The sequence below is a fragment of the Marmota marmota genome, unplaced genomic scaffold (assembly GCF_001458135.2).
Source record: "Marmota marmota marmota unplaced genomic scaffold, marMar, whole genome shotgun sequence".
NCBI classification, from domain to species: Eukaryota; Metazoa; Chordata; class Mammalia; order Rodentia; family Sciuridae; genus Marmota; species Marmota marmota.
In genome coordinates, this window is record NW_026000082.1 from 38,770,991 (window position 1) to 38,786,109 (window position 15,119).

The following is a 15,119-nucleotide window of genomic DNA, read 5'->3' on the forward strand; positions in this document are numbered from 1 at the left end:
GCAGCCTGCCTCCCCACGCCCAGGTAGGAGGCCCCACGCTCTGGCAGGGTTCCCAGGGTGCAGGGGCGCTGGCTGGGGCCGGCCTGTGCGTGGGTGGACGCTACCCTCCTCCCTCCTCGCTCCTGGGTGGGTGACTCAGAGCAGTGCCCACGAGAGTTTGATGGCGGAACCACCAAGGCCACAGGGAGCAGCGGCCACATGCTTGTCCATCTTCCCTTCTGTCCCCACCTGGCCCAGGTGCACGGCTCCCGGCTGAGGATCCCCCAGGTTTCACCAGCGGACTCTGGAGAATATGTCTGCAGAGTGGAGATGGAGTCGGGCCCCAAGGAGGCCTCCATCATGGTCTCCGTCCCCCACAGCACCCACTCGGGCCCCAACCACACCCTAGGTGAGAAGCTGGGGACTGCCAGCCAGGACGGCTGAGCCCTGGGCTCCCTGATACTCCGGGGAAGATGTGATCTTCAGTGGCATTGGGACAGGGGACATCTCAGGCAGGCTCTGACCCTCTGCTGCCTGCTCAGGGAGCAGGGGCCAGGGCCAGAGGGCTGATCCAGCTTGGCTGGACCACAAGTGATGGTACCATTGCAGAAGGTTGGCAGCCAGCAGCGCCTCAGGGCAGAACTCTGAGCTGGGAGTTGGGCTCACCTGGCTTCTAGTCCTGACTCCTCTCTTTGTCAGCCTTGAACCAGTTCTTTTCCTTTTGGGGACCTCAGTTTCCTCATCTGTGAAATGGAGACGGTACCATTCCTAGATTACCTACTAGTTTGTGGTGTGGTTTAGATGAGACGGTGTCAGTGGAAAGCGCTTAGATCACGTGGTGAATGCTCTGGAGAAGACTGTCATGTGACTTCTCCGCATCTCTGGGTGGCTTCCTACCACCTCGTCATAAGAGGTCACAGTGGTAGATGGACCTGGAGCCCCAAGCTGGAGACAGGGAGGGAAGGAGCTAGAAGATGTGGTTCCATCTGCAGAGAAGCCCCGAGTCAGCCCTCCCAAGCTGGGGCCTGGTCTTCCGCCATGGCCCTCTGCCCAGGGCTGCAGGCTGAGGCTCAGGCGCCAGGCCTCTGATCCACCCCGTGTCCAGCCCCAGGCAGCACCCTGCCCATCCGCATCGAGTCCTCCTCCTCCCAAGTGGCCGAGGGGCAGACCCTGGATCTGAACTGCGTGGTGCCGGGGCAGGCCCAGGTGACGTGGCACAAGCGTGGGGGCAGCCTCCCTGCCCGGCACCAGGTACGACAGCCCCCAGGTCCAGCCTGCAAGAGGGGGTGGACAGGGCTGCACTGGTCTCCTCCCAACCCACCCTCCTCTGCACGCAGACCCACGGCTCGCTTTTACGGCTGCACCAAGTGTCCCCTGTGGACTCGGGAGAGTACGTGTGCCGCGTGGTCCTCGGCTCGGAGCGCTCGGAGGCCTCGGTCCTGGTCTCCATCGAGCCCGCTGGCTCCATCCCTGGTGAGAGACTGATGACACTGAGTGCTGGACGGGGCTGAGGGCCACCCAGGGGTGTGGGGTCCAGGTGACTCCTGCTGCCAGCTGGGGAGGGAGCCCACCTGGAGCTGGCCTCGGGGCCTGCCCAGGAAGGCCGCTTGCCTGAGTGACCTGCCGTCTCCTTGACCGGCTTTCTGTGCCCGTCACTGCTTCGGCCTCTGCTCCGGCCTCCTCCTTTCCTAGCTCGGCTCCCTCCTCATCTCGCCTCCTCTCTCTGCTCCGCCAGGCTCAGCCCAAGGCCTGCTCTGCTGTTTCGGTTACTGAGCTGAGCATTTCCAATCCAGGCCAACAAACCCCCCAAGGCCCAAGGCAGAGGCAGCTCCGGGTGGCACAGGTCCTCCCTCCAGGGGAGCATCTGCTACCCTCACCCTGTCCCCACAGCCCCAGGACCCAGCCCGCCCGTCAGGATTGAGTCCTCATCCCCCTCAGTGGCCGAGGGGCAGACCCTGGACCTCAACTGCGTGGTGGCAGGGCAGGCCCATGCCCAGGTCACGTGGTACAAGCGTGGGGGGAGCCTCCCGGCCCGCCACCAGGTACTCAGCTCCTGGCACATGGGAAGGGGCCTTGGGTGGTGGGGGGTGGGGTCCTGGCTCCTGGACTGGGGGTCCAGCAGTTCCTAGCCCAGGGCTGGGGATCTCCTGGGCTCTGGAAGCCCCATCTTATGCTCCCTCCCATGGCCGCCCAGGTCCGTGGCTCCCGCCTCTACATCTTCCACGCCTCTCCAGGGGATGCAGGAGAATATGTCTGCCGGGCCAGCAATGGCGTGGAGGCCTCTATCACAGTCACAGTAACCGGGACCCCGGGGGCCAACTTTGCCTATCGTGAGTGGGGCCCCCAGGCCGGGCTGGGATGCAGAAAGAGGAGAGGCCCGGGCAGCGTTAAAGAGGACTAGAGTGACCAGGGATCTCTTCCCCAGCCCCCCGCAGCACCCCGCCCATCCGCATCGAGTCGTCCTCCTCCCAAGTGGCCGAGGGGCAGACCCTGGATCTGAACTGCGTGGTGCCGGGGCAGGCCCACGCCCAGGTCACATGGCACAGGCGCGGGGGCAGCCTGCCCGCTCGGCACCAGGTAAAGAGCCAGGAGGCTAGAGGGGCCGAGAAGAGGGTAGCACTGGGTGCTGAGGAGGACTGAGGCCCTGGCCCCCTCTAACCTTGTGCAGGGTTAGAACCCAGAGTCGAGGCCCCGCCAGCCCATGCGTGAGTCCCAGTCCACCACTTGTGACCTTAGGCCGGTGCTCGTTTCTCGGTGCCGTAGTTCTAGCATTTGTAACATGGTGATAGTGACACTTACCCCAAGGATCAAGTTCAATCGCAGAGCTCTCAGGGCCCAGTGCGTAGAAGTGCCCCGAGGGACTGCTCCCACCTCAGTGCCATGGCCTGTGGCCACACTGTATTTTAGAATTTGGGGTCCCCCGAGGACAGGAGGCCTCTAAGGGGGAAGGAGGTGTCCGCTCAGGATTCTCGGCGTGGCCGCTGCGGGTGCATCTCAACCTGAGAGCCGCTCCACCTGGGCATGGGCTTGGCGGGGTGCTCCCCTGCCCCTAGTTCTCCAGGGCTCTGGGGGTGCTGCGGGGGCGCCCCCTGACCTCACCCCACACTCCCAACAGGCCCACGGCTCACTGCTGAGGCTGCACCAGGTGTCACCTGCTGACTCCGGCGAGTACGTGTGCAGAGTGGTGGGCGGCTCCGTGCCCCTGGAAACCTCCGTCCTGGTCACCATTGAGCCTGAGAGCTCCGTGCCTGGTGAGTGGCAATAGAGGGGACAGGGCTGGGGGCCCACTCAGGGACTCCCTGTCCTAGCTGTGCAGGATCAGGCCAAAAGCCTCAGTCCACACCTCCCAAGAAACTAGTGGCCCCTGTCCCCACTCACGCTGTCTCTTCTCACGTCCTGCGGGGGGCTGACCCTCTGTCCTCTATCACCAGCACTCGGGGTCACCCCGCCCGTACGAATCGAGTCATCGTCTTCCCACGTGGCTGAAGGGCAGACCCTGGATCTGAACTGCCTGGTTACTGGGCAGGCCAACGCCCAGGTCACGTGGCACAAGCGCGGGGGCAGCCTGCCCTCACGACACCAGGTAGGAAGTGGGGGGTGGAGGAGGGTTCTGGAAGGTGCTCCTAACTGCAGAATAAAGAGCATAGGCTCAGGATCGGGCTGCGGCTCAGGGCAGAGCACTTGCCTAGCGTGGGTGAGGCCCTGGGTTCCACCCCCAGCACCACAGCAAAAAACACAGGATCTTAGTTTTTTTTGTTTTGTTTGTTTGTTTGTTTGTTTGTTTGTTTTAAGTGGACACAGTATTCTTATTTTTTATTTTTATGTGGTGCTGAGGATCGTACCCAGTGCCTCACACGTGCTAGGCCAGCACTCTACCACTGAGCCCCAGCCCCAGCCCTGGATCATGGTTTTTGAATTCAGGCATGTTCAGGTTCATTACTGCTCGGCTGCTTGTCTGCCGAGTGACTCAGGCCAGTCTCTTGACTTCTCTGATCTTTAATGTCCTCATCGACCAAATGAGCTCATGCTGTGCTTCACCTACCCTGAGCGTGTCAGCAAATGCTGTTCCCCACGTCCCCCTGGTGCCAAGTGTCTGCAGTCGCTGACGTGGGCGAGGTGGCAGGTTAGACCCTGTGCCACCTCTGGGGCAGGAATTGTGTCGTCCTCGCCCCTCTGTCCCCAGTGCCCATCCTCAGTGGTGCGTCTCCCTGGCTGGGCCATGAGGGAGTGAGGGAAGGAAGCGGGAGCCTGGCCACAAGCCCAGGACCCGCCTCTGACCTGCCCCTCCTCCCAGGTGCATGGCTCAAGGCTGCGGCTGCCCCAGATGACCCCAGCCGACTCTGGGGAGTATGTGTGCCGTGTGGTCCGTGGCTCGGGCACCCAGGAAGCCTCAGTCCTTGTCACCATCCAGCAGCACCCCAGCCCCTCCCACCGTAAGTGTCTTAGAGATCATGGCAAATGGTGGGGGCTTGCTAGGGGCCATGGCCTCCTCAGCAGCTCCCACAGCCTGCCCTGCACCTGTCCTCCCAGCCCAGGGCGTGGTGTACCCCGTGCGAATCGAGTCCTCCTCGGCCTCACTGGCCAATGGTCACATGCTGGACCTCAACTGCCTGGTCGCCAGCCAAGCTCCCCACACCATCACCTGGTACAAACGCGGAGGCAGCCTACCCAGCCGGCACCAGGTTCGGAGCCAGCGGCAGGGAGGACACTGCCCTGGTGGGAGGGCCAGGGAGGCAGGCTCTCGGTACCCCTCTGAGCTCATCTAGTCATTCAACAAACATGGAGCATCGGTGATGGCGTCGTCCTCTGAGACACAGAAGTGCATCCTGCCAACTCAGTGGGTCTGCTCACCCACTGAGCCTCCCCGAGAGGCCGCTGCAGGCCAAGCCCTGACCTGGCACCACAGATCCCAGTAAAATAAAACAACTCTCTGCTCATTGTCTAAAGGGAACAGGCCAGGCCCACATGCCTATAATTCCAGTGACTCAGGAGGCTGAGGCAGGAGGACCACAAGTTAGAGGCCAGTCTTAAAATTTTTAAAAATAAATACAAATGGTGGGGATGTTGCTCAGTGGTTAGGGACCCTGAGTTCAATCTCTGGTACCAACAACAACAACAAAAAAATTAAAAATTAAAAATAAAATAAATAAAGGGAGCAAAGACATGCTGAATGACGACACATATGACAGCTCGGGCACCCCTGCCAGGGCCTCCACAGGCCTTCTGGAGAGGTGACGAGGAGAACAGTACAGACACTAGAGCTGCCATCCCCCCAGGCCCAGAGGCAGGCCAGGCGAGGGGCCTGAGACACCTGGGACCCAGGTGACAGCATCCCCCGTGATTAGAATCCCCACCCACTGTCACCTGCTCCCTCCAGATCGTGGGCTCCCGGCTGCGGATCCCTCAGGTGACTCCCGCCGACTCTGGCGAGTACGTATGCCACGTCAGTAACGGGGCTGGTTCCCGGGAGACCTCGCTCATCGTCACCATCCAGGGCAGCGGCTCCTCCCACAGTGAGAGCGTGGAGGGCAGGGGCCTGGGCACGTGGCACAGAGGTCCCCAGCCCCATCGGCCTTGTCTGACTTGGTGTCGTCCTCCCCATTCTGTCCCCAGTGCCCAGTGTCTCCCCGCCAATCAGGATTGAGTCCTCGTCCCCCTCGGTGGTGGAAGGAGACACTTTGGATCTGAACTGTGTGGTGGCTGGACAGACCCAGGCCACCATCACGTGGTACAAGCGTGGGGGCAGCCTGCCCTCCAGACACCAGGTAGCCGAGGCCCCGGAGGTGGAAGTGGAGCCCTGGTCCCCTGCGGTGGGCACCACAGGGACCGCTCAGGGGCTTCTCCTTCTAGGCCCTAAACACTCTCGCGTCCTGGGCCTGGGGTAGACCGAAGGCAGCCTCCACGTGCCTCATGAGGGAAGCCCGAGCCAGCTGTGACCACGGGCTCCTCAGCTCTCCCCTCTCTCCTCCCCAGGCCCACGGCTCCCGCCTGCGGTTGCACCAAATGACCGTGGCCGACTCTGGCGAGTACGTGTGCCGAGCCAACAACAACATCGAAGCCCAGGAGGCCTCCATCATGGTCTCGGTCGCCCCTGGCCCCAGCATCCCTTCTGGTGAGTCTGATGAAAACCCTCGTCCCAGGAGAGAGATGGTGGGACCCAGTGACAGCGTCCCCTGTGATAAGAGTCCTCAGACCTGGGTAGTGGTCAGTGTAGGGCTCTGCACAAAGGTGCCTGAGTCAGATCACCAGGTGCATTACTCCTGAACGGAGGGAGTTACTCTTCCCTCTCTGCCTCAGTCTCCAGGCCAGGTAACTGGGGACATGGATCATTCCAACCTCACTGATGCACACCTGTGATCCGAGCTACTTGGGAGGCTGAGGCAGGAGGATTGCAAATTCAAGGCCAGTCTGGGCAACTTAACGAGAACTTAAATAAAACTTGAAAAGGGGCCGGGGACATAGCGCAGTGGTAGAGTGGTTGCCTAGCAGGCATAAGGCTCTGGGTTTAATCCCCAGCATTACAAAAAAAATTTTTTTTTCTAACCTTTCAAGTGTTCAATAGCCACATGTGACTAGTGCCACTCTTAGCATGTGACTTTGTGAGGGTTAAATGAGTTAATACGGATAAGGGCTGGGGACAGGGCTGGCACACTGGGAGTCCTTAGTAAGTGTTAACTGAGACCATCCCGGGGCCACGGATCCCACAACCTCTTCTCAAATCTGACCTTGGCCAAGCCCTGACTTGCTGCTCCTGTGTCCCCAGTCTCTGGCAGTGCTGTGCCCATCAGGATTGAGTCGTCTTCTTCACATGTGGCCGAAGGGCAGTCCCTGGAGCTGAACTGTGTGGTCCCTGGGCAGGCCCATGCCCAGGTCACGTGGCATAAGCGTGGGGGCAGCCTGCCCGCTCACCATCAGGTATGGGTCGGCAGGAAACGGTGGGAGGACTGTTGGCTGACTGCAGGCTGGGCCCTGGCTAACTCTGCCCGAGAGAGAGGCCTGGGAGCCCCAGGGGGGTGCCACGTCCACCTGGGCTAGAGGCCTTCAAGGATTCCAGATTGGTCCTTCTCTCTGTCCTTCCCTGCCCAGGCCTACGGCTCCAGGCTCCGGCTGCACCAGGTGTCCCCTGCTGACTCGGGCGAGTATGTGTGCCGTGTGCTGGGCAGCTCTGGCACCCAAGAGGCCTCAGTCCTGGTCACCATCCAGGCCTCTGGATCTAGTGCCGGCCATGTCCCTGGTGAGGGTGCCTGAGGGGCCTGGGAGCCTGGAAGAGGGAGGGGGGTGGAGAGGGGAACAGTAAAGGGGGGCATCTGAAGACCAGCGGCCCTCCGCTTCCAGACTCCTGCCTCCTGCCCACTCCCGCCGTCCAGGACAAGGGGCCAGGCTGAGGCTGGGGGAGGTCCCATCCATGTCAAGGACCTGAGAGCACAGGCTTTGGAGCTGGCATCAGTTGGCCTGAGTCCCAGCTCCTCTGTCCCTACTTGGAGATGTCACCCAAGGGACTTTGCCTTTTCACATGTCACTGTTCCCAATTGTGAAGGGGGTGGTAGAGCTCTTGCCTTCTACTGTCTAACTGTTAATCATCCAGGGAGTCCCCTAACACCTGGACCTGTGCCTCTGGGGTAGCCCTGGGTGACTTTGTGGGTGATACAATAGACATCTTACGGGAGCCGTACATTAGGAAAAAATGTGACACATCAAACCTGCCGTGACTTCATGGAAATCAGAGCCTATAACGGGGCTAAGTAATGAAGGTTTTTAGAGTGAGTCCATTGAAAGGAGAGTATACAGTAATTAATAGCCCAGGGGCCCACAGAGTAGCGGAAATCGTGACCAGGCGTGCATGGCTGAGTGGGCGGCTCGCTGTCTGCTGGCCCTGGTGGACCCACACACAGTAACTATCCCATCCTCCCCGTAGCCCTCTGAGGTGGGCACGAGTGCTTTCTCCACATATAGATGGGAAGCTGAGACCGAGGAGAAGCAGCTTTCTAAAGATCCTTGTGTCTGAACAGGAGCTTGACCCAGGCAGGCTGGCCCCGGGGTCTATGTTCTTAGGGACACACTGTTGGAGTTTGGGAACTGTTAGTGATCTATGTGGGGGCTCCTGGCTTTAGCCCTGACCCTAGTGGTCCTGGGAGATGGGAATGGGGCCAGAAAGTGGTACCTTTATCTCCAGGCTCACCCATCCCCAGGGTGGCTAGGCCACCTACTCAAGACCCAAATGTAGTGGGAAGGTAGAAAAGTCACTCTGCTGGTGGCCTCTGATCTACACATCAGGGCACCCAGGAGAGGGGTTAAGGACACAGGGGTGGGAGCCCCTGCTCACTGACCCCTTGCTATACCCCTCTCCCAGGAGGCACCCCACCCATTCGCATAGAGACCTCTTCCTCTCAAGTGGCCGAGGGGCAGACCCTGGATCTGAACTGCGTGGTGCCCGGGCAGGCCCATGCCCAGGTCACATGGCACAAGCGAGGGGGCAGCCTGCCCGCCCGGCACCAGGTATGAAATCTGGGAAAAACAGGACGCGCCACCCTCCCCAGCGGTCCTTCCCAAACCCGACCCTGAAGGAAAGGTGGCCCCAGCCATGGGGGTTTCAGGGCTGGGGTAACAGATGGCTGGAGTCGGGGGGTTGAGAAGAGGCTGGGAGTGACCCGGCCACCACCTCCACCCTGCACCTTGGTGCACATTACAAAAGGACACTACCTACTCTTGATTCTTACTTCCTCCTGCCAGAAAGAGTGTCCTCAGAAACCTAAATGCCACACTAAAGTCAAAGGGAGTCACCTTCAGTCGGAGGCAGCCTGCATGGCAGCCAGGGGACGCAGGGACAAGAGGGTGTGGCAATGGGAGGCCTGGGCCACCATTCCCAGCTCTTCCGTGCACTTTCACCCCACGTTGGCCAGGTCCACGGCCACCTACTGAGGCTGAACCACGTGTCTCCTGCCGACTCTGGGGAGTACTCATGCCAAGTGACAGGCAGCTCGGGGACCCTGGAGGCTTCTGTCCTGGTCACGATTGAGGCTTCCAGCCCAGGCCCTATTCCTGGTGAGTGACAAGGAGCAGTGGGTGATGGCGAGGCCCGGGCTCGGGGCCCTTCCTGGTTTTGCTCCTGATCTCACCTCAGGACTCTTTTTTGGTCATTGTTACTGGGGATCAAACCAGGGCTTCACCCATGAGGCGAGTGCTCTACCAGGGACTTACTGTCACCTGGATCATGGGGTTTTCTATGGCTGAAGACCAAGCCTAGCCAGGTGTTCCCAGATGTGACTGGTGAAGTTTCACAGCTGCTTCTGTGTCCCTGGGCCCTGGCTGTCCTCCAGCCCCTCCCCTTAACCAGTGGGAGTGAGCCCTGGCCCAGCTCATAAGTCCCCAGGGAAGGGGGACCTTCTTAGGTCAATGTGGCTCAGCTCTGTCACTCACTCGCAAGCCTCAGCACCTCCAGGAGACCAGTGGCCTTGTGTCAACACCAAAGGTCCCGGCTTTACCCCAGGAGCCTGCCTCTCACCGGCCCCTGTCCCCACAGCCCCGGGACTGGCCCAGCCCATGTACATCGAGGCCTCTTCCTCACACGTGGCTGAGGGGCAGACCCTGGATCTGAACTGCGTGGTGCCCGGACAGGCCCATGCCCAGGTCACGTGGCACAAGCGAGGGGGCAGCCTGCCCGCCCGGCACCAGGTATGGGGCCCGGCTGGGGGGGACCCTAATGCAGGAAGATCCACCCTGTATTTTCCTTCTGCTCCTAGACCTCATGCAAACCCCCTGCTAGGGGACCAGGGGGACGAATTCCTGAGGGACCTGGACTTTTCTCCCAGCCCTGCAGCTGCTCGTCCCTTGAGCCTCAGTTGTCCCCTCTGTGGAGTGAGCCCCTTGGTCCCTGGGGTTCTGGGAATGAAGCTTTGCTCAGCCCTGAGCTCAGCTGGCACCCGAGCTCCTGAGGTCCTCAGGAAGACCTGTGCTGGCCATGACCCCTGTCTCAAGCCACTTGGCCTGATGGGTCCCCTCTCCTCCCGCTGACAGACCCATGGCTCCCAGCTGCGGATCCACCACGTCTCCCCGGCTGACTCGGGTGAGTACGTGTGCCTCGCCCAGAACGCCCTGGGCACAGCACAGAAGCGTGTGGAGGTGATCGTGGACTCAGGCACTGCGGCCCCAGGGGCCCCCCAGGTCCAAGTTGAAGCAGCTGAGCTGACCTTGGAAGCTGGGCACACGGCCACACTGCGCTGCTCAGCCACAGGTGCGGCCAGGGGTGGCCCACGGGGCTGGCACAGCAGAGGTGCCCTAGGGCCTGGGTTGTAGACACGTGGGATCTGAAGATGATGTTGTGGCCAGGAAGCACCCATTTAGTGGCCCCGTGGAGGGCAGGTCACCCTCCACCAGTCCAACCAAGGCCATCTTCTGCTCTACCCCACAGGCAGCCCCACGCCCACCATCCACTGGTCCAAGCTGCGCTCCCCCCTGCCCTGGCAGCACCGGCTGGAAGGCGACACGCTGGTCATCCCCAGGGTGGCCCAGCAGGACTCGGGCCAGTACATCTGTAATGCCACCAGCCCTGCAGGGCATGCCGAGGCCACCATCATGCTGCACGTGGAGAGTAAGATGCTCATCCCCTCCCCTTGGGCTCCCCTGTGCATGGTGTGGGGACAAAGTCCCCCACAGAGCCCCGGGACCCCCTCCCATCCGGAGGACCTCAGAGACTGCCCTTGCTGCCATCCATGTCCCCACCTGGCCCCGGTACTCTCCATCCTGTCCTCTGGGCTTCCCTGGTCTTTTGTCACCCAGGCCCAATTCCCTGCTGCCATCCTGACCTGTCCTCCCCCCACCTCTGTGTCCCCTGACTCCAGGCCCACCGTATGCCACCGTCGTCCCAGAGCACGCGTCCGTGCGGGCAGGGGAGACCGTGCGGCTCCAGTGCCTGGCCCACGGCACGCCCCCACTCAGCTTCCAGTGGAGCCGCGCGGACGGCACCCTCCCCCAGAGTGCAGCCGCCAGGAACGAGCTGCTGCAGTTTGAGGCCACAGGCCCTGAGGACTCTGGCCGCTACCGCTGCCAGGTCGCTAACAGGGTGGGCTCAGCAGAGGCCTTTGCCCAGGTGCTTGTCCAAGGTAAGCAGCAGGGCTCCGGGTGGACGGAAAGGAGCCAGCTTGCCTCTGGGCCCATGGGGTACCAAGGCCTCCCTCCTTTCCCCCACCACAGCACCCTGCTCTCCCCGGTTCTCCGGGGCGCACCCGGGCTTGCCTGCTCCAGAAAGTGCCCTGTGTTCTCAGCCCCGCCCGCCTCCATCACCACCTCCCTCCCCTGGCACTGACTTGCCCTGGCAGGGGAAGCTACCGTGTGCGCAAATACCCCAGCCGCAAATACCCCAGCCAATCACCTGCCAGACGCCAGGCGCTCAGGGCAGGACCTGGACCCACTCATCCCAGCTGCCCTGGGTTTGTCCACCACAGGGCCCAGGCAGACTGGGAACATGCTTGAGAGGGACAACAGTGTTAGGCCCAGTCCTGCAAAGCCAGGCGAGGGCTTCTGGGCCGGGACTTCTAGAAACAGCAGGGCATGAAGCCCACTAGCCAAGGGCCTGGACTGTGGTCTCAGACAGGCCCTCTCTTTGGTCAGTTGGTAAGAGACAGATGGTAAGGTGGACAGGAAATGCCTCCACGTAAGCAGTTAGAGAGGCACCAGCTGCCCACAGCTCGTGGGGCCCTTAGGAAATGGAGGCGATGCTTCCACACCCGCCCATCGCACACACCAGAGTCTTCACCATGGCACGTCCCTGATCTCTTATTTTGAGCTACAGCCGGAACAGTCTTTGTCATCCTTCCTTAAGATGTCTGACTCCTAGCCGGGCGCAATGGCTTGGGATCCTGAGGCAGGAGGTTTGGGAGTTCAAGGCCTGCCTCAGCAATTTAGCAAGGCCCCAGCAACTCAGTGAGACCCTCTCTCAAAATAAAAAATGAGGGCTGGGGATATAGCTCAGTTGGTAAAGTGCTTGCCTCGCTGCCCAAGGCCTTGGGTTTGATCCCCAACACCACAAAAAAATAAATAATAAAAAGTTAAAAGGTCTGGGGTGTGGCTCAGTGGTTAAGTGCCTCTGGGTTCAATCCCTTGTACAAAAAAAAAAGATGTCAGACTCCTTTCGCCCTTGCCTGGGGCTGCCCTCCACACCCTAGGGCCAGGCACCTGCCTCCCACACAGAGCGAGACCCACAGAACCTTGCACCTATCTCTTCAGGTCCCTCAGGCTCTCAGCTTGCCACCCATGTCCTGGCAGGATCCACGCCTACCGTGCAGGTCACCCCTCAGCTGGAGACCAAGAGCATTGGGGCCAGTGTTGAGTTCCACTGTGCCGTGCCCAGTGACGCGGGCACCCAGCTTCGTTGGTTCAAGGAAGGGGGCCAGCTGCCTCCTGGCCACAGCGTGCAGGATGGGGTGCTCCGGTGAGTGCTGGTGGGTCAGGGTAGGGCTCAGACCCCCCAGCCCACGACTCAGCTGGGCCCTCAACCCAAAGCAATGTCCTTGCGCAAGTCACTTTACCTTTCTGAGCCTCAGTGTTATCAGCCCAAGAGTGAGTTGTAGAAGACGGAAACACGTCCTCTCCAGCACCTAGCCCTCGCTTGATGTTTGGGAGACCCCCAGTAGCGGTGGCCCATGTCTGCACTGGTGGTTTGTTTTTTTTTTTTTAGGAGGGTGGGTACCGAGGATTGATCTCAGGGGCACTCGACCCCTGAGCCTCATCCCCAGCCCTATATTGTATTTTATTTAGAGACAGGGTCTCACTGAGTTGCTTAGTGCCTTCTTTTTTTGCTGAGGCTGGCCTTGAACTCAGTGATCCTCCTGCTTCAGCTCCCGAGCCACTGGGATTACAGGCGTGTGCCACCGTGCCCAGCTGCACTGGTATTAGTGGACGAAGGAGAATAGCTGTGGGGCCAGACATGGACCCATGATCGAGGGCAGAAGGCCTTTGTCTACAGTGGGGTGTTGCCCCACCTGCTCACCTCTAGTGCTCACAGTGGGGCTGGCAGCCGGCCCTGGCTTCCTATCAGGGTGAGCCCTGAACTCTCTGTGATCTCGGAGCATCCTCAATGGGTGTGACTCCCTCAATCCTTTTTCCTTACAGAATCCACAACCTAGACCAGAGCTGCCAAGGGACATATGTTTGCCAGGCCCATGGGCCTTGGGGACAGGCCCAGGCCAGTGCCCAGCTGGTTGTCCAAGGTAGGGAAGTCCCCTTTATGTGAAAGGATGAAGTAAATCATGGGACCTGCTTGCTGGAGGCCAGCATGGCATAGGGGGCCTTGTTCAGATTGCAAGGGAGGAAGGAGGGCGGGGTGGGCCTAGTGGCCAGTGCTCAGGCAACAAAGAGTGGCCACAGGATAGTAACACACACACACAAAGAGCAGCATCATGGAATGGGGGAAAGCACATGCTGAGAGGGAGGAATGGCCAGGGTCCAGCTCTCCTGTTCCAGGCGGTCTGTGGCCTCCCCGGCCAGCTGACCTCTACCTCCTGCTCCCCAGCGCTGCCCTCGGTGCTCATCAACATCCGCACCACTGTGCAGACCGTGGTGGTCGGCCATGCCGTTGAGTTTGAGTGCCTGGCACTGGGTGACCCCAAGCCTCAGGTGACGTGGAGCAAAGTTGGAGGACACCTGCGGCCTGGCATCGTGCAGAGCGGAAATGTCATCAGGATCGCCCACGTGGAGCTGGCCGACGCAGGACAGTACCGCTGCACCGCCACCAACGCGGCCGGCACCACCCAGTCCCATGTGCTGCTGCTTGTGCAAGGTGAGGGCCAGCAGGGTCCTTGGTGGGGCTCGAGCGGAGCCAGCTCCTGACGCTGCCGTCCATCCCCCACCCCGGCCTGCTTTGCTCCTCCTTCCCGCTGTCCTGCGAATTTTCCTGTGGCCATATTTAAGGGGCAGATTTCATCACAAATGGTGGCAGGAGGGGGTGAAAGGGAGTGGCCCCTGGAGAGAGCTATGCCATGGGCATCAAGAGGAAAAAGGAGGAGCCGGGCATGGTGGAACACGCCTGCAATCCCAGCTTCTTGGGAGGCTGTGAAGGGAGGATCTGGGTTCAAAGCCAGCCTCAGCAATGGCGAGGTGCTAACAACTCAGTGAGCCCCGTCTAAACAAACAGTCCTAAACAGTCCCCTCATCTGTAAAACAGACATGGCTCCTCCCTCAAAGGATGGTGTGAGGATTAGATGGGGCAGGGCCCAGGCTGGGCACACACACAGTGGCTGTCATCATGCCAATGGCCGTGTCTTTCCCCCCAGCCTTGCCCCAGATCTCCACACCACCAGAGGTGCGTGTGCCCGCCGGCTCTTCGGCTGTCTTCCCCTGCATGGCCTCCGGCTACCCGACTCCTGACATCACCTGGAGCAAGGTAAATGCTGGGCAGGGACCTGGGCGGGGCCTGCCTCACTGGCCATCTCAGCACCCCCAGGACCTGGCACATACCTGGCGAGTGAAGTGGGCCTGGGGCAGGACGGGAGGCACCCACGGCAGACATGGCCAAGGCCAGGTGCTCAGGGCCACGTTTGCAGGTGGACGGCCACCTGCCCCCCAACAGCCGTCTGGAGAACCACATGCTCGTGCTGCCCTCCGTGCGGCCCCAGGACGCAGGCACCTACGTCTGCACCGCCACCAACCGCCAGGGCAAGGTCAAAGCCTTTGCCCATCTGCAGGTCCCAGGTGAGACAAAGCCCCCAGAGTGGGCAGTGCCCCACCCACTCCCTGGAGGGCATCCTAACGTACTCTGTGCCCACAGAGCGGGTGGTGCCCTACTTCACCCAGACCCCCCACTCCTTCCTGCCGCTGCCCACCATCAAGGATGCCTACAGGAAGTTTGAGGTCAAGGTCACCTTCCGGCCAGACTCAGCTGATGGTGAGCAGCAGAGAGTGGGTCTGGGGCTGGCCTGGGAGGGGACCTGTGGCAGCCCCCAGTCCTGCCCTCTGGGAGGGGACACCTGCAGAGCCCCCAGGCCACAGGCCCCTGCTCTGGGGACCCTCTCCTGCCTCTTCTCCTCACCGCTCCTCCTCTGCGCTATCCCCGCCTCCCAGAGCCTCTCTGCCATTGGCACCTCAGTGCCCAGCCCTCCTGTCCCATCTGCTCCTTCTCCCTCTGCCGTCTCTCACCCATTCCTCCT

General features: G+C 61.0%; 1 protein-coding gene across 1 annotated transcript in view; it reads left to right on the forward strand.

The window, feature by feature from the left end:
- Hspg2 (heparan sulfate proteoglycan 2) overlaps positions 1-15,119 on the forward strand; it is a 90,012-nt gene that overhangs the window by 65,806 nt on the left and 9,087 nt on the right. Inside the window, exons 49-76 of the mRNA XM_015484794.1 lie at positions 1-23; positions 238-388; positions 1,085-1,230; positions 1,317-1,452; positions 1,870-2,021; positions 2,174-2,309; positions 2,405-2,556; positions 3,095-3,230; positions 3,411-3,562; positions 4,274-4,412; positions 4,510-4,661; positions 5,357-5,492; positions 5,593-5,744; positions 5,953-6,091; positions 6,743-6,894; positions 7,066-7,213; positions 8,330-8,475; positions 8,880-9,021; positions 9,500-9,651; positions 9,994-10,210; positions 10,388-10,567; positions 10,818-11,078; positions 12,202-12,406; positions 13,087-13,184; positions 13,487-13,753; positions 14,247-14,356; positions 14,517-14,664; positions 14,741-15,049. Coding sequence (XP_015340280.1) covers positions 1-23; positions 238-388; positions 1,085-1,230; positions 1,317-1,452; positions 1,870-2,021; positions 2,174-2,309; positions 2,405-2,556; positions 3,095-3,230; positions 3,411-3,562; positions 4,274-4,412; positions 4,510-4,661; positions 5,357-5,492; positions 5,593-5,744; positions 5,953-6,091; positions 6,743-6,894; positions 7,066-7,213; positions 8,330-8,475; positions 8,880-9,021; positions 9,500-9,651; positions 9,994-10,210; positions 10,388-10,567; positions 10,818-11,078; positions 12,202-12,406; positions 13,087-13,184; positions 13,487-13,753; positions 14,247-14,356; positions 14,517-14,664; positions 14,741-15,049 — 4,437 coding nt within the window. The remainder of the gene's footprint in view (positions 24-237; positions 389-1,084; positions 1,231-1,316; positions 1,453-1,869; positions 2,022-2,173; positions 2,310-2,404; positions 2,557-3,094; positions 3,231-3,410; positions 3,563-4,273; positions 4,413-4,509; positions 4,662-5,356; positions 5,493-5,592; positions 5,745-5,952; positions 6,092-6,742; positions 6,895-7,065; positions 7,214-8,329; positions 8,476-8,879; positions 9,022-9,499; positions 9,652-9,993; positions 10,211-10,387; positions 10,568-10,817; positions 11,079-12,201; positions 12,407-13,086; positions 13,185-13,486; positions 13,754-14,246; positions 14,357-14,516; positions 14,665-14,740; positions 15,050-15,119) is intronic.